The sequence below is a fragment of the Pyrgilauda ruficollis genome, unplaced genomic scaffold (genome assembly GCF_017590135.1).
Source record: "Pyrgilauda ruficollis isolate IOZ18807 unplaced genomic scaffold, ASM1759013v1 scaffold14, whole genome shotgun sequence".
Lineage (NCBI taxonomy): Eukaryota > Metazoa > Chordata > Aves > Passeriformes > Passeridae > Pyrgilauda > Pyrgilauda ruficollis.
In genome coordinates this window covers 11,048,880-11,067,119 of record NW_024512543.1, presented here as the reverse complement: position 1 = coordinate 11,067,119, position 18,240 = coordinate 11,048,880, and the positions used below count along the sequence as shown (strand labels likewise).

The 18,240-nt window shown below is 45.2% G+C and overlaps 1 protein-coding gene across 2 annotated transcripts in view; it reads left to right on the top strand.

The window, feature by feature from the left end:
• CD82 (CD82 molecule) overlaps nt 1–17,748 on the top strand; it is a 38,463-nt gene extending 20,715 nt beyond the window's left edge. For both annotated transcript variants that reach the window (XM_041460105.1, XM_041460106.1), the window contains exons 3-9: nt 3,398–3,470; nt 6,793–6,917; nt 8,061–8,135; nt 12,776–12,883; nt 14,535–14,726; nt 15,021–15,104; nt 15,593–17,748. In XM_041460105.1, coding sequence (XP_041316039.1) covers nt 3,398–3,470; nt 6,793–6,917; nt 8,061–8,135; nt 12,776–12,883; nt 14,535–14,726; nt 15,021–15,104; nt 15,593–15,670 — 735 coding nt within the window. In that variant the 3' untranslated portion in view covers nt 15,671–17,748. The remainder of the gene's footprint in view (nt 1–3,397; nt 3,471–6,792; nt 6,918–8,060; nt 8,136–12,775; nt 12,884–14,534; nt 14,727–15,020; nt 15,105–15,592) is intronic.
• Nucleotides 17,749–18,240: the final 492 nt, after the last annotated feature.

Below are 18,240 nucleotides of genomic sequence, written 5' to 3'. Positions count from 1 at the left end.
TCCTATCTGGGTGGCAAGTGACTGGAAGTAGCTGTTCTTTGTCTTGTGCATGCCCTGCTCCAAGCCAACTCCTCTGGTGTAGCACCCAGACCCCTCCCTCTTGTGGAAAGCTGGTCTGATTCACTGAGCTGCACCTGGAGAGTAAGAACTTTAGAGTAGGATGTATTGTGAGAAGGTCTGTGCTGACTAAAGGGAGAAGCTGCTTTAAATGAGCTCTTTAACCCTGCTGTGCAGCACAGACATTGTCTTTCCCTCGGACTGCTCTGTCAAAGTGAGGTATCCAAAGCCGCTGTGTTCTGGCTGAGCTTGATACTTCTCTAGAGTGAAGATTTTGGGAGTGCTTGTGTCTTGAATGAGGGCAGGCTTTTTGCATGTGCCAGATGTTGGGGAAGGTGGCATACATTACTCTCTCCATCTCATAGGAAGTAGGTGACCTGAGATGTTTTTCCATTACTGTTGTTCAGGGTCTGAATTGGGGAGGGTAGTTGCTGATTTTTGACCTTATACAGTGTGTTAGAGCTATATTAATTAGTAGAGAAACTGCTTGTATTGAGTTGCTGTGAGCTCTCAGCACAGAATGCCTTCTGCTGGTTTCCTGAAGGTGCTGAGCTTTGTGAGGAGCGTGCTTGAGCAAAGGTGAGCACCAATGCTGCTGACAGAGCCCTATGTCTGCTCTGGACCTTGAGCTGAGCCTATGTGATTGCACCCCATACAGGCCAGCCCTGACTGGCTGAAGTGTGCTCTTCAGCCTTGCTGATGATTGAAGCCTTTAGAGAGATGCTGGTGAGTCTTTTTAGAAGTTAGTCATTGAAATAGCACTTCTCTACAGCTCGAGGTCTGTGAGAAGGTCGCTTGCTGTAGCTGAAGTAGTTCAGGGACTTAGTGGTATTTTGCAGTATTGGAGATTTATTTCAGGGAGGGGTTTGACCTGCTTTGGTTGAAGGGAAGAAGGTTACTTGGGCTGCCTGCCTGCTTGCTAGAAAAGATACCAGATAAGCTTGGAGTATAATCTTAGTTTCCTAATCAGAATTTAACACGTCTGCCTTCTTGGCTAGCAGACACGTGCTGCAGCACATGCTTCTCCTTAAAGGGAAGACAGCTCTGCAAGACAAGTTTAATAGTCTCTGGAAACTATTTGTTTGGAATATATAACTGTCTTTCCTGCTCCTAATCCTTCAGTAAATGCAGCAGAAGGCTGCTACCTAAAGCAAAGCCTGCAGTTTTAGAGCCTTTCTGTTCACCCCTGTGCCAGATTCAGTGTTGCATCACACAATCTGAGCATGAAGGAAAGCAGCGCTGGGGAAGGAAAGCTGGGAACCCCCAACTGCTCTTTCCAGCAGGATGAGTCAGCTCCATCACAGCTCAGTTTTTCCAAGCCCCTCTTGACTACCTCTCTGTGGGAAGCTGCTGACCCTATAATGAGGGATCTGCATCCTTCTGGTTTGCGTGTAGCAGAGCATTTTGCTGAAACTGGGGGTGAAACCTCCACCCGCCAGCGAGGAGGGGAGGCATCTGTTCCCCACTTCAGGAGTTTACAGCAGTGGAACAGAGGAATTAAACTCCATGGAAAGCAGATGTGATTTCTTCTATGGAGGGTCTGAAACCCAGCCAGTGGCAGAAGCAGCCTTGCTATACAGTGCAAACTCCTGAAGATGCTGAGCAGAGAGATTATCCTGATAGGAAGTAAATACACTCTTGTTAATGGGACAGTATTTTCTCCCTGCCTGTAGTTATTGTCTTCCTGCCTTCCCCTTGTAGTGTTTTCCATAGCAGCTCCTGGCAAATGCACAAGTTGTGGACTGGAGCAAAGATCAGAGTGAAAACAGGCCTTGGATAGTCTGCGCACCTCATAACAAATAACTTCCCAGGAACTCTGCTCAGCAGCCCTTCTGTGTTTTGTCAACAACAGCAAAACTTAGGTGACATATCAGGGTCAGTGAACCAAAAGGGATATCACATACAGCTCAGTTTGCATCTTTGTTAAAACAAATGTTTATTAAAGCTATAGTTGAAATGTGAGACTGCCTTAAACTGTCAGTTCAACAGTTCTTGATACTACCAAGTTTGAGAGGAATTTTTAGGTGTCCCAGCTGTTGCATGTTCAAGGGGCCTTTCTGGCTTGATCAGCAGACTAAGCATTGTGAGCAGCATGTTGGGACATAAGGCAAGGGGGAATTGTTTTTTTCTGGGGTACAGCAGCTACATTCTTTCTGTAGCTGAGTCAGTATCCTTCGTAGGTGGGAACTTGCTTGATTACTTTCTAATGCTGTCTCCAGAGCTAACTACATTATGCACCTTCTGCCAAGACAGGAAAGCTTGCAAGCAGCTTATTTCAGACTGTGACTTTATCTTTGTTCAGAAAAGCTTCTTTTTATGAGCAGCTGAAGCCTAGCGTAAACTTTCAAAGTGTGGAGCCAATGCCTGTCCATGCAACCCTCTCTGTCAGCTTGCTTTGGGTGGTGGTTTGGCATTTTCCATGTCTCCCAAGTATTGAAACATTATCTAATGAAGTACAGAATTGCAATTTCTCTTTAGCCCTGTTAGTTTATTTCACTTCATCCTATCTTGAAATCCTGCTGATGTGAGAACAGCTGCTTGCAGTCCACTTGCAGTTCTTGTCCACTCCTTGTTTCTTCAAAGCCTATTTTGAACCTTTGCACAAGTGTTTTCCAATCCTAGCTGTCTGAACAGCACAATTTTCAGCTTCTTATCAAACCTGAAGAGTTGCTGATACATGAAGGCTAAAACAGAGCATGCTTCCCCTCACCTTTCAAAGTGGGATGGGAAAATTTTAGCATTTCTTGGCTGCTGAATTCAGTGTCTGGATTCAGCTGAGTCCTCACAGGGACGTATTGCTCTACTAATCCTTGCCCTACATAAGACTGTGTGGTGAGCAAAGCAGAGGCCACAGCTAATGTTTCATAATTCTTGACTCTGCTGAGGCTCAGGTATTCTACCAGAAAGTAGGGGCCAAGCCTCTTGGGTTTCTCTGTTTAAAAAAAAAAAAAAAAATTAAAATCATGTTTGTCTTTCCTTCGTTCTTCACAGAAGGAATGTACTTACCTTTTGCTTCTGAAAGCATTGTTCTAGCAGCAGGGTGTCTCTTCCTCAGACTGTTTTGAATGGTCCTCCTATACAACATTATGTACTATTAAAATACTGTGTGAAAAACTGCCAAGCAGATCTTGCGGCTCCTGTGCAGTTGGCTGAGGCATTCTTCCTGGAGTTGTGCTAATCCTGTTTACCCTGGGAGGAGTACCATAGGGGAGATGGGTGGGAACAGCCAAGGAATGATTGTTTTTAAACTGGAAGTATGGATAATAGTGACTGCCTCCTCTTATGAATCTAAGCTTATAACTTACACAAAACCGTGTATGTTTTGTTCTTGCTCTTTCAGATTCTGGGTGCTGTGATCCTGGGATTTGGAATATGGATTCTGGCCGACAAAACGAGTTTCATTGCAGTTCTCCGTAAGACTGTGGTTTTTTCCATCTTCCTTCTTTTTCTAAATTGGCTCTGTTCTGGGGTTGTGTTTGACCGTGGTGTTATCTAGGAACAGCAATACTTTTGTGCACGGTCTGTAGCCTGAGCAGTAAGATGGTGTTTAGCAAGATGGGATTGTTATCAGGCGCACGGTGAAAGGGAGCAGCCCTGGAGACACAGCATTCCTCTTAGTCTTGTTGATTGAAACACCACGGTCAGACTGAGTGAGACTACTGCCTCTTCAACCAGCAATCCAAATATTTTGTCTTAAACACAGGGTCCAGTATTTAATCCTATTTTCACTGCATGCTCTGTATTTTCACAATGATTTCCTTATTACCATAATGTGCAAAGGCCCCCAATGCCTTAATGCAGTTTCACTGTGTGAGTCCTCCACTGTTTTCTTTCTGTAATGATCTATTTCAATTTAAATGTTTTAAATGCCAAAGAAAGTAAGTACCTGGTTTTATTGATGCTTCATCTACATTGAAAGGAGATGGTGTGTTTGTTGCTAAGCAGTGGAGGAAGCAGATTTGGAGGGTGTGTGTGTTTGAAGTGCTTTGACTACTAAAACATACTCTTGATTATGCTTGATGAGACTTACCCTGGGCATCAGAGGTGTTCTGTATTGTGCAAGGAGCTTAGCTTTCTTTCCCTAAAGTCAGCCACAAACTTTGACTTGAGTCTTGAGGCTCTGCTTTCTGCAAAAACCAAAAACTGAGCTGGCTTAGCAGAGTCTGGGCTTCAGAGGACTGTGAGTGGACTTCCAGCAAATGAGTACCTTGGCTCCATCTTTCACAAGCTCTGCTTCCTTTGAGCTCTTTCCTAGAAACACCTCAAACTTTTCTGCTTGGTGGCTCTGGTTACTTGTTGTCACTACCTTCAGAATTGCTGAGTTGGACACCAGCCTCAGACAGTGCAGGAGGGCTGCCTGCATGTGGGGAATGAACAGTAATGGCATTCATAGCCCTGTTCCCAGCTACACTGATTCCACAAAGGACTTTATCTCCCAAGTCCTGCTGAGCACTCTGACCTGGTTTGAAAGGTGCTGGATGGAGAAGACACCCTTGCTAATACCATGCATGCAGATCTGCTCCTTATTCTGCTTTTGTGCTGTGGCATCGGGCTTGCTACTGCAGTACTAGAAGGTCAAGAAGCACAGCAAGGGGTGTTCATTAATAAAGTGGGAGCATGAGCAGAAGCAGTACACTCAGCCTAAATGAGCCTGTCATGGCCTGGCTATTTGCAGTACCACTCACAGTCTGAGGTGTGACTAGTACCATTGGGTCAGTAGCTGATTCCCTCAGGTGGATGGGTGTTACAGCCACTTGTGGAGGGATAAGTCCCTGAACTTGGCCCTGTTTCTTCCCATTTACTTGGAATCTCTGCTAACAGAGCATTTAAGAATTTAGTTTCCTTCCTGGAGATTTCCAGTATCAGCTCTCTCCCTGCCCCCTCACTTCCTTTCCCATGCCTTGCCCCTCTTTCCCTCTGCTTTAGTAACCTAGGCATCAGGGAGGGCACCCATCTGCTGCCAAAGGAGCCTGTTGTACTTGCTTGGCTGCCTGCCCAGCGCAGGGGAAAACACGGAGTGACGGCAAACAGGCAGGAGTTGAATGCCCTCAGAGCCTTCTCTTGCAAGATGAGAAGACTATTGCAGATGAGAGCTGCAAGTGTGGCTCTTGTCCCGTGACACTATCAGTTCTCCAAGGGGTTTTTGAGTTGAAAGTACCTTTTTCTTTCTTCTGATAGGAATTTGATGAAGCAACTGCTTTCTAGCGCTGTGGACATGCTGCAACTTGAACACTGACTTGCATGATAGCTGAGCTGATTTTGAGGGAGGGAATAGGGTAGATTTGTGAAGACCACTCCTGTAAGGCTGCTGCTTCAGTAAATGCTTTGCAGTATCAGCACATAACCCGCACAGCAAGTGTCACAGGACTGGTGAGGAAGCAGGATCCTGGGGTTTGTGGCATGTGTCCAGCCAGGGAGGGCTGGCTGAAGTGTCCTGTGTGGCAAATGGGTCTGCTTCACTTCTTGATAACTGAACTTTCTTCTGTTCAGCATGTTTTAGGGAAAAAAAAAGTGTAGAAGCTGGTGGCTTGTGCCACATATCAGAAGCAGGGGGAAGTATATATTAGGGGGGAGAGTATCAGTCTGGGCTTGATTATCCTCCTTTAACATATTTCAGGGGAAGCTCAGAGGAAGTTTGCCTCCTGAGACTTCCTTAGTTCAGGAAACTAAATGCTGAGCTCTAAAAATGTTATTTTCATTAATCAGTGGACATCCAGAATTCCCCTACACCCTGTAGCTTGCAGATATAGGAATGTCTCTTAATGATGAGGTTTCTAGTTACTGTTTCTAGACAGAGTATTACTTCAACTTTTGTGCTGCAATGCAAGAAATAGTCTGCAAGAAATAGTCAGCTGACCAGCTCAAATGTAAGAGTTTTTCTTCTGTTGCTTGCAGTACTAAATGCTGAGGGGAGAGGGCTGACATCACCAGCATAATCTGAAATAATCTGACCTAAACTCGGTTGAAAAACTGTTGAGCATTCAGAAGTTAGAAGACGTTAGAAACAGTAGCAGGGGATATCTAGGTGGATTTTTAAGAGTAGCTAATTTGGGTATTATATCTGTTTTGATCCTGGAATAGCATCTGTTTGTAGGGTGTTGTGCACAGGTGCTGCAACAGCCTGTGGGAAGTGCCTGGCCACAGGCCATTCAACCCAGACTTGCTGAGTAACCTGTCACATCATCTGTGCGCAACACTAGCTGCAGCTTGCTGCATGTTTCACTCCGCAGAGTTAGTTTGTCCCAGTGTTGACTGCAAGTGGATAAGTGAAAACAGAATGGCTACAACAAGAAATAGTGCTTCAAAGTGAAAAGACTATCCAAAAATGGGGTTTAGGACTTGGAAGAAAGCTTCCCTGAAGATAGCAAAGGGAACTGAAGCAAATGGACAGTAGTTATGGAGTAGATCATCTTTTATGTTACTGTTACTTGAAGTACATTCATGAGGGAGTAAAATTCCAGTAAGGAGATAACTTTCTCCAAACAAGGTTCAATTGTTCAGCATGACCTTGAGTCTTCTAGACTCTGGAGAACTGCAGGTTGGCTTTTAAGTCTACTTTCATCAGAAGACAGTGAGAGGCATCTATCTTTCACCGTGTTTGGTGCACATCTGTGCAGTCTGTTTGGAGCAGACAAAGACAATTATCAGTAGATAAGGATGCAGTTCTATAAATGGTGATGGCAGACATATTTTTTTGTCTGTAGCTAATGTTGTTCCCTCTCCTGGCTCCCACAGAGATGTCATCTCCCTCCCTGAAGACTGGTGCATACATCCTCATTGGTGTTGGGGCACTTACCATGCTGATGGGCTTCCTGGGCTGTCTTGGAGCCGTCAATGAAATCCGATGTCTCTTGGGTCTGGTGAGAGTATTCATGCCTGTTTTAGAGCCAGCTTTTAATACATCTCCTGCAAAATATCTGTTGGATTGTAGATGGGGCTTCAGTCTCCTGGGGATGTTATTTCTGCTAGGTCAACTTGGATCTAGTTCTTAATTTGCACACATTAAATTCTCCAGCGGTCAGCAGACTGCAGCAGAGCTCCTCAGACATTACTGATAAGCTCAGAACTGTGAATGGGAGAGGATGTCACTGACACTTGCACACAGTGGGTTGAGGACTGCCAACTGAGAAGTGTACCCTGTCCCCCTCATCCTGACTTCCCAGTTAGTACTGTGCTCTCAGTGGTGGAAGAGCAAGTTCCAAGGGCAGTGAAAGAAAAGAGGAAGAGTGACAGTGTCCTGTTATGTGACATCTGTGGAAAGTGCAAGAGTCGAGAGAGACCCAATTAGGAATATCCTATATGTCAGGGCCTCTATTCAAACAGTTCATCTATAGGAAGCTTTCTGTCTGTGATAGGTGAGATCATACCAGCTTCATACACCTCAGCCTGCTACATGACTCTATCTTATTCAGAGCACATATGTATTGGAAACAAAGCATGGCACACACTGTGTGTCCTGATATTAGCAGCATCTCCTTGTCTAGCAATAGTACCTGCCACCATTTAAAAGTAACCTCAGCAGTTTGCTGGTGGATCTTAAATTTAGATCCTCAAACAAATAAAATCGTATTTTTTAAAGGGTAATTGATTTTTTAAAAAAGCACATTAAAAAATTAGGCTTGTAAAATTGACTCTTTTTTTTTTCCTGTTGAGACTTGAGGTAGGCAGAGTCCAGCTGATTGATTGAGGCTGGAATGGTCTGCGAATGGAGTTGGCTGTGGGAGAGAGAGTCCCAGTTGAGATGACACAAGCAGAGAGTGCATGTAAACCCTTTCCTTCCTGAAGGCTTTCTGTTGGCCTAATGGGAGAAGTGCTGAACTGCACTGGTCTGATGTTGGTCCCAGCCTTTTCCTGGGAAAGCATTGTTGATAGCAGAGTTTGTCTGTGGGCAAGAAGACGTTGGCTCATGTTGTGATTTCTCATGTATATGAGAGTTTTATTAACTTTTATATTCAGACCTTTCAAACGATTGACAGTGATCACATATTGTTTTTTGTTTGCAGTACTTCACCTGCCTGATGATAATCCTCTTAGCTCAGATTGCTGCTGCACTGGTCATCTACTTCCAGAAAGAAACGGTAGGTCTTTATTACCATGCATCTTTTCCTTCGTCTTGGCTTAGGAGAAGAGTGATACCTAGAAATTCTTTCTTCCAAACTGGGCTATCCTGTTAGCAGGCATAAATGGATTCTCCTTTTCTCTACCTCAGCTCAATAGCTTTGCTGTTTGATTTTTCTGTATTTGCCTCAATAGTGCTGCTTTCTCAAGGATTATGAAGCTTTATTTGGTATGGAGGCTGTATTTTTGGGCAGTGGGAAGAGTGGAAAAAAAAAAAAAAGTCCTAAAATGCTTTATACCACAATTCCTCTTGATCCTGCTGTAGACAACTATTTAGGCATGCAGTAGCAGTGGTTACTACCATGTTGCCATCGCTGGTGCCTTGAGGAGTTACCAGCCTGGGCTCTTTTTTGACTGGTCTTCTTCCTTGTGCCATCTTGTTCTGTCCTTTCAGTCTTTCTGCATCTGTGGGTAAAACTCTTCTTGGAATAACTGTCCTCTTTCCACAGAAGCAACCCCAAATATCTGATGGTTCCTGTTCTACAGCTTTAAAGCCAAGTGGTTTAATATTTTGAAGTGGATCCCTTTGTCAGGAAGGCAGTTTCAGTGTGTGCTTCTAGGGCTCCAGTATGCTTCGTAGTGTAAAAGGGAACTACCTGTTTTTGAACTACCTAAGCATTGCAACAATTCATCATGGGTATAGGCTCCCTGGCCAAGGCAGTGCCTGATCAGGCCTTCAGCTACTTCAGCTACTGCATTTATGCAGTGGAAACAAGTTATAGCTGTGGGGTCACTTCTGGTACAAGTTGTGGGTAACCCTGTCCTTTGCTGCATAGCTGTATGTACCACTGTATGGCTGTCCTTGCCTCTCCTGAGCCAATCCTTTAGCTGGATGGTTACAGAAAGCAGAACAGTTGAGGAAGTTATGGATGGGGCCTGGTGGAGAAGTTTGGGTCAGGGGGAAGGTGCCTGCCACCAGCACAACTGATGTAGGCTTTGTACTGTGGTGAGTGAGCAGCTGTTGGCTGGGTTCCTTGCCAAATGTGGTGTGACTGTAGCTTGCTCTCTGGGCTGGTAGAAGCTGAAGGAGAAACTAAAACAGTGACTAAAACTGGTGTGTAAAGATAATTCTCAACAAACAGCTCTGACTAATGCAGATATGGAGGTGTGGGGATGGGCATTCCCCTGCAATGGGGAAGTGTGACTTCAGACCAGGAAATTCTGTACCTTTGTTAGCATTTCTCCTCCATCTGCCAATCTACTCTAGAAAACTCCAACTTTTAAGCTGTAGCTCTCCATTTAAACCTCATCAAACCAGGGGGAGTTTAAAAGTGCTGGGGGTTGTTTTGCACAGCTGTTGGAGTGACTGAGATCATCACTTTTACAGATCTGGGAGAATGGTCAGGGAAGCTGGGCTTTGAACAGATGCTCCTGTTCAGTCCCTAATGAACAAAATTAATGGAAAAGCTCTTCTAGAGCCATTCTCTTTTCAGGGATCCTCCAAAGTACCTGCCTAGAGCACTAAGAAAAACTGCCTGAGGAAGGTCTTGGCTGAAACCTCCAGCACAGTGGTTTGGGGCTGCGCTTCAGTGCTGCTGTGCAAGTCGCTCTGCTTCACTGGCTGTACGTCATCCCAGGGCAGCCTGGAGCACAGTGAGGCACACTGAAACTGCTCAACAGCCAGTCCCTAGATGTATCTATTGTGTTCTTTGTGTTTATTTCTTTCTGACTTCAGGAACTTGGTTAGATATAAAACAAGGAAGAACAAGGGTGAAGGAAAAGATTTTGGATCCAGAATGTAGCAAGGTGATCCTCACTCCTTCACTTGTAACTGAAGTGTTTTTTTCTATTGATTCACTTGAAGATACTGTTGGCATATCTGTTCCTTCTTGGTGTCAAAATCCTCCCCCACACTGACAAATGAAAGTATACTGAAATAGTGTAACTGTAAAAGGCTGAGCCTCTGACAGGAAGGCCTCTCCCATGGGCATTGTTAGAGGAATGCCCCTTCAGACTGGAATTGCCCAGTACTTCTGGAAAGCAATATTAAAACAATATTTGTTTCCCTACACTTGTTGGTGACTGAAACTGTGGGGTGGGGTTTTTTTATGGACAACAACATAGTAACATTCCAAATGCTGCAAATGATATTCTGCATTGTGAACTGAATGTTGCTATCCCCTACATCTAGTGGGTCACAAGCCCCTAAATGTGTGAGAGCCTGGAAAAGTTTTCTCTTGGCCTAGTTCACACAGTTCTGTGCAGCTTGGCTCTGAGTGCCTTGAGTAAAGGAGGATGGTGGTGTTTTGGGAATAGCCCAACTTGCTAGCTATTGTTTGCAGCAAACAGGCCTGTGTGATTGCATGCAGTGACTTGTCTGGGGTTATGGACTATGCATGAGTTTCAGAATCTGAAGTAACAAGGCAGAGGAATGTTCCTTTCTGTTTTTTGAGCCTGCTTTTGTGTGCAGGCTAGATGCTAATAAGTGCTGAGGGAAGGATCTAGCTTGCATCTGACAGGGACAGGATAGATGACTGCCAGTGTCTGATAGGGGAAGAAGCCTGCACAATCCATTGTGTGATGAAAGACCTGGTCTTGCCTCTGGCATTCATCTTTCCCCATCTCCCTCTTCAGTAGCTGGGGGGAGACTGACAGCCTTGCTGATTTCTGGCAGTGAGCTGTGGCTTTGGTGCCCAGGATCTAAGTTCCCCTGCTTTGAGGTGGTGGGATTGTGCCTTTGGACACTGGGCTTGCTAGAGCTGGGAAGGAGCAAGAAGCCCCAAAGGCAAGGGTAGCCATTTCCTGAAGCATTCATGTCTCACACAGTGCTAAGTCCTGATAGCTTTAAATGGGTGAAGATGGTTAGGATGCTGAAAGCCTGCGTGCTCCAAGTGCCTTTCTAGCTTCTTGCTCTTTCGGTTTTCCTCTTCCAGGTGCTTAAGGGTGAACAGCTGCAGATGCCTGTGTTTTCCCTTTGGGCTGCCCTATGGGTTAAACCCACAAGCAAGCTGCATGTGTGGTTCCAGAACTGTGCCATTGTTTGCATAATATTCCCCTTCTCTCAGATTGCTTGTTAAAACACCTAGGAATGCCTGAATTTTATTCTTTAATTTGAAATGCTTCACTTTTTGAAACAAGAGCTGTTTGCAGGACTTCTTGCCCGTTCTTTTGTAAGAGTAAGGGTAAAGCAAACACACAGCTTCCCTATGTAGCTGTGGTTGGAGACATCAGGTTCAAGTCCTGTCTGTTTGTGGTGGGGTCCTGGGATTGTTGCAGAAGTGGCAGTAGGCTCCATCTGACCCAATAGCTAAGGAGCTGGGTGGGCCCAGGGTAGGAAAACAAACCCAGTTCTCCTTGCTTCCCTCTGCATGTGGAGCAGCAGTGTGCAGGAGGGGTCAGGGTGGGAGCTCAGAGGTTCAGTAACTGATAAGGCTTATGGCAGCAGCCACGGCCAATCTCATTAGTGAGAACCAGGTCAGGTTGCCTTGATTTGAAAGGAAGGAAAAGGGGAAGTGAAGTAATTAAAAGGGGAAGAGATAGACATCATGAGAAGAAAGATCATGCAGCTCCCATCTGTCTGGCCTGACACAGCTGATCCCAGGGAACTGAGCTGCAGTTTTCCTAGGAAGAGGAGTTGCTGATGTAGAGAAGCTTCTCTCAACAGTAGGCAGTGCTTCCTTTTGCTGAGTGTCCTGGTATTTTCCATGGTCATTGAAAATGCTTGATAGTAAAAGAAAAGAGAGAACCCATTTTCACTGATTTGAAATATGCTGTAGCACTATCAGTCAAAAGGGTAATATGTGGGATGGGACATCCTGGTGCTTGGGCAGATGTAACTCTGTCCTATCCCTCAGGCAGTCAAATGGCACTTTTCTCCAACCTCTTGTGCATCTGGGTCTGTCCTTAGTAGTCCTCATCTACAGGCTGGTTAAGAAGAGCTTTGGAAGGAGGTGGGAGGAAGAAGGTGAAGGAGTCTGCCAAGTGGTAGTTTGCACCTCTCATCAAACTGAAGGATGTTGTAAATATCTCTGGAAAAGGAATGGTGGTGAAGGGATGATTTGATACACCTGAACTTTGTGATAAGACTGTTAATGAGCAGTTTAGGTAGTTGTAATACTTCCTGTCTAAATATAGAAACAGCACTTGTGGGAGTTTGGGGAGAGGTAGATCAACACCTTGTGAAAAAGGCAAGTTTCCATCAGCTGTGTATCAGAAAACCGGTCTGCATTCATAAGCAGAGTGGCTTACACCTTCCCTGAGCAGTAGAGATGAACTGCAGTGGCCGAGATCCTGGACTAGGGTCTCATCTGCAGTACGAAGTTAGAAACACATAACCTGTGAGTCCTTAAGGCAGTGTTGTCCTTCAGCTTGCACATCTGTCTTGTCTGGAGCAGGCAGTTAGTTGTTCAGCCTGTGTCTTAGCAGGATAACCGTACCCTTTCTGTTTCCTTAGTGCTCATCTGGTTTGTAGGCTTTCCTCGTGTCCAGGCAAGAACTTGCTGGTGCTTTGGCTGTTACAGCAGCAAAGCTGCTGCCCTTATCTGTACTTGTCAACTATTTGCAGCCAGCTTTTGTGAGTGACTGTAGCTTTATCTGAAACACCAAAGAAAAGGCTACAAGAATTGATATCTAACTCTCCTGCCTCTTTTTTTCTTGCCAGTTGAAAGTTGAGTTGTCTGACATAGTTGTAGACCTGATTGAAAAGTATGACCCTTCGGATGAAGATAAGAGGAACTTGCAAGATGCATGGGACTATGTGCAGACACAGGTGAGTCCTGGGGTGCAACAAGAAGTAGATTATGCTATTTGTCAGTGCAGGCAATGACCTTTAAAGCTAGGCTGAGGACAGAGAAATAACTATTGCACATTGATCTGGCTGGTCTACAAAGTGGCCTGTGAGGTTTGGTGCCTGCAGACTAGAAAATGGTCCTGCTTCTGTGTCAGAACCATTCCTGCCTGCTGGGTGTTAGAGCTCGCTAGTGTTGGCTGTGTGGCCTAATATATTCAGCCTATCAAATGGCACTCTAACTCTTCTCTTTGTCTGCTGGGCCTCCTGAATACTAATGTGTGTAAAAAAAAAACATTTTGCACATGATGTTTGTAGCAAAAAATCCCTAGTTTATTGCCAGGCAAGTCAGCAGCACCACCTGCCTTACTACTTGGTGCATGTTGCTTGCTTATTGTGCTGGTTCTTCTGCAAGTATGAGCGTTCTTGGGAGCCATCCAGCTGCCCATGGTTTCTGTTTTAGCATCAGGGTCAGCTCTTGAGCAGCTAGAGGGTATTCAAGCACACTGGAGTCATGACAGCTGTTTACTGCCAAACCACAAGCTTGAGAGCTGGCTGGCTGGGGTAGTTAAATACACAGCCAGCATGGGACTGATGTGTAGTAAGTACAAGTAACAGCATTTGTCTTCTGTCTGTTCTTTGGTCTGCAAAACACTGACCTGCAGTATTTCTCCTCCTTGGAGAATGATTTATGTATGTTTTTTCACTCTACTTGCAACTCCTTGGTAGTGAACTCAAGAGAAGCCTGATTGTACTGTGGAAAGAGGCTACTGCTTGAGCCCTTCCTTTATGTAGGGGCGGAAGAAAAAGGTTTTGCAGAGATGAAGAATTTGAGAGTTAAGAGTCTACTTCGTCTCACACACTGGAGTTATCATTTGAAAGGGGGTGGGGTTCTGTAAACTGGGAGTTTAAGTCCAGACCTCTTGTGAGGGAGATGTAGATCCTTCTGGAAGCTGTGTCTTCACAGCACTCTTTTGGAAACCAAATGCTTGTCCTGATGTGGATGTTCAGCTGTTTGTGTCTCATGTTTGTTATAGCAGAAACATTACTTTTCCTTTCCGAGCAAAGAAGGCTTTTCCCTAAACTTCTACCTTGACATAGACAGCCTTTCTGCTCTGCACCACAGGGCAAGCACTGGCATCCATGCTTAGGATCTTACTCCTTGCTAGACTTCCTGATGTGCTTTTCCCTTCAGCAAGTACGGCTTCATCACGCGGCCGTGTAGGAATGTAAATGTTTCTTTGGATGGAAAGTTTTCCCTCTCCCAGTTCCAGCTGGTCCGTACTGCGCCCAGGCGGACGCTGGTGCGCGGTGATGTGCTGGAGCTTGGTGGCATGGGGACGCCATCGTGTGGTGGCTGCTGCTGCCCCCGGGCCACAACTGAGACCGGGGCCCTTGAACTCTTGTTTTGCTAGCAGAGTGGCTCTTTAGTAGGAAATAATGTCCCTGTGTTCTGGACAGCTCTATACATAAGTAACCAGGGTGGTGTTCAGTGCAGCTAATTCATCCAAACTGTATGGCCTGACTGGTGTTGTATGGAGAGCTCCTGAGTACTTCTACTTGCCTATTGTCATGTGCAGTTATCTTGCCAGTGCAAAGTGTAAGACTGTAATGATCTCTCTCTCGTTATTAGATTGCCTGCTGTGGCTGGACTGGAGCAAAGGAATGGGAAAATAATGAGATTCTTAGGAACAAAAGCAATACTGAGTATCCATGCTCCTGCTCTAATAGATCTAAGGACTTAGTGGAAGGAAGAGGTTTCTGTAGTCTGGAAGAGCCTCTCAATGGCACTGCAACATATGCTGACTGGCCTGTTCATGAGCAGGTGAGTGGGCCCTGTGAAGCTTCCACTGAGGCTGTCTTGTCTTTGTTCCCCATAAAATTTAGCGCATTTCTTTCATGTCCTTACTGCTTGAAGTACCTGTGGAATTCGGGGCAAGGAGGGATAGGGTCACAGGGATCCTGCCCTTTTCTGCAAAAGCTTCCATGAAACGTGGTATAGCATGTAACTGGGATAATTCCTGCATGCAAAGATATGCTATGATTTGAGATATTTAGATACAGATTTGAAAATTTTAGATCCATGCTTCTCTACTTTGTGGCTGTGTTTTCTCTACAGGGATGCATGGATGGTGTAGAGGAGTGGCTGAAGGACAACCTTGGTATCATTCTTGGGGTTTGCACTGGTGTTGCTGTTATAGAGGTAAGTCATTTCCTGACATGAACCTATATTGTCTTATCATGGAGACTTTTTAAAGACAAAGCTGTTTTCTCAAGTAATAGACACCTGGTTTAATGGCAGTGCAGTTCTAGCTCTCGGTTGTGTCTGCCTAAGTGTGGCTTTTGTTGTTTGGATCAAAAATCTAATGAAGCCTTGTCTACTTGTGGTTCTGCCTGCTGTATATGACTTTTGGCAATTCTGTAACCAGAATACTGAGGCAAGCAAAATCCCACTTTAGTGAAATCGCATTTGTTGCCTTAAAAAGTCCATAACATAGTTTCCAGATTAAGTCACATCGTTATAAAGCCAAATTTTTGTCATTTCAGTTATTTGCCTTGCAGACTAACTCTGTTCATCTGTATGGTGTCATTGAAAGATGTTCACTGTATTCTGCTCCCCTGTATCACCCGTTCTTCCCACCTTATCTGTCTGGTTGCTGATTTTGTTCCCATTCTTCATACTTATTCCAGCTGCTGGGGATGATACTGTCCATTTCACTTTGCAAGAACATACACAGCGAAGACTACACCAAAGTGCCCAAGTCTTGAGCTGGCTGACTCCAGAGCTACGGCACCACAGAGAAAGGAGCAAACAGAACATTCCTGCCTCATACCCAGACTGTCCAACCATTGACCATTATTCCTGTGACATCCCATTTCTGATACCACTCTGCTAAGAACTGTTAGAGCTGCAACACAGCCTGATCTTCTGGCAATAGGGCCCTTGGGCCACCTGCATCCTGCCTCTGGATTATTTCTCCTTCAAGAAGCAGAACTTAAACTGCCTCGTGCCACATGAGACACCGATTAACCTGAGGGGACAATGCTTTTGCTGCCTGCTCCATGTTAAACAATACTCTTCATATCTTCATTCTACAACCCACTGGACCTAACATACAATAACTTTTCTCTCCCTTGCTCTTCTGCACATCTTTTCACCTCCCCCCTGAAGTCCCATGAGCCAGGAATTCTGTTGAGATTCCAGTGCTTTGGTAGCTTCACTTGCTTCACTGACTTGTGGTGGTAACTAGTCATGCTTTATAGGCCTTCTCGTCCCTTGCAGTTGACCTGATTCAGCTCCTACTATACATCTTCCAGCCTAGGTTCTCATCTGAAATGCAGAGTGCTACTGTCACACTCGCTTCTCCTGTTTCTGGAGTCAGCTATGCCTTGCCTTCAGTGAAGCTCTTCCCTTTGAGTGTGATAGAAGCCACCAGGAGGGAGCCAAGCCTACCTATTTATTCATAGTGTGACCTGGCAGATTGTGGTGGTGGTGCTCAGCTGCTTCTGGAATGGATCCCTTGGGTTTTGGATTTGACGCTTACGTGTTTCTCCCATTTGCCTCTATCTTTTCCTCTCCCCCTAGCTCTGCTTTCCTGGCTCCTGTCAGCTTGGAGGTTACTTCAGAGACTGCTGCATACTGTGGACTCAGCCCCAGGCTGGCTCTGCTGTTTGCATTCTTGGGTTGCCAACTTTATAGAGATTACAATTAATTTGATTCTTCCCCTGCTCCTTTATGAACATAAAATTTGTTAGCTGTGGATTTAGATGTGAATATGGAGGGATCCAACTGGATTGCTGATGCTGTATATTGGGAATACCACTGATATCAGTGCGCAGTATAGGTTCTGTAGCTGGGATGCAGGAATAAGTTGCTTTTATTTCAGTTGTCCATTCTTCTAACTCCACTGTGGTCTGGAGCCATGGCTGCATCCTGAGTTCTGCCTCAAGTGCCAGCACTGCAGCAGATAAGTAGCAGGTTCTGCAGTTGGGCAGGCTGCAGGTTTCTGTGCTAATGGCTGGGCTGTTTGTTCTATTGAGCCAGTGGTCAGCAGCAAGGAGTGGTGTAGACCAGAAGAAGGTAGGAAATGCACAAGAAACACTGCCCCAACTGCTTACATAGGAGAGCTGGGTGCAATTCCTCCGTTTTAGAGGTGTCTTGGGCACAGCAGATTTCCTGCTGTTACACATGGTACAATGACTGTGACATCAGGAAGCGGGATGGGAGATAAGTGGATGGTCCTTGCCAGGGACTTGTTACAAGGTACTTGGTGAGTGAGCCTTTGCCTTACAGAGGTGGTTCCAGAGCTGTCTCCTGTCAGGGGTGGGGCAGGTAGTAATAACCCTACTTGGCAAAACCTTCTTGGTTTTCCTTCTGGGGAGAAAGGCTGGTGCAGGGGATCGGGGTCCCCAGCAGTGGGTCCCTGCTCTGTCCTCATCTTTGGACAGAGCAATGACTGGGGAGAATGACTGGGCAACTGGTTTTTATGGAGGTCTTTTAAGGCTTTGCAATTCTGAGATATCTGCCCCTTCCTGCACAGATCCTTCAAGCTGACCTTTTCTATAGCAGAAGGCACCTTTAGCAGTAAAGCTTGCTAGCTTTTGTAACACAAAGTCTATTCTCTAATGTGTTCTTATTTGTAAGATTCTTGTTCAGTTACAGATGCCAATGCTGAGCAGCAAGTAAAAAGGAGCCCATTCTGGATTTCCTTTTTTGTTTTTGTCTGTTTTTAGCAACATCTTCCTACTGGAAGAAATGCATGTACAGATATAAAAGTCTAGAGGGTGAATATTTCTGTAATAAAGACTTTGCTAAAAAATATATATCTCTGCCTGTGACTTGTATATTGAGGTCTTTTCCCCTTGCTTCCTCTCCACCCCTTTCTGCTTTTTGTGCAGATCACTGACATCTTGTTTGTTCAAAGTACCAAAAGGTCTGATGCGCATGTGTGAGACCAGTGTGGGCTGTAAAGATCCTGCCCAGCAGGGGGAGGTGACAATTTTTCTGGGCTGTATTCTAAAGTAAACTTTGTCTTGTTTTATGAAGTACGTTTGTCTTAGGGTGAGCTGACTGAGTGATAGTTCCTTGAATTACCTGCTATCTTCTAAGCTAAGTATTTGAAGATGTTGCTTCAGATCTGCACAGCTTGAAGTCATAAGCCCTGGGGACTAACTCTGATGAAATACAAGCTTGCTGCTATGCCCACAGTGCATACAGCTCTTGCAAGCTTAACTATATCATTTTTTCCTACTCACTTTCAGTAGTATTCCTCAGCCCCTGCCCTGCCACTGTGAGAAGGAAGAAACCTAGATGGCCATTTTTCATTGTTTATGTCACT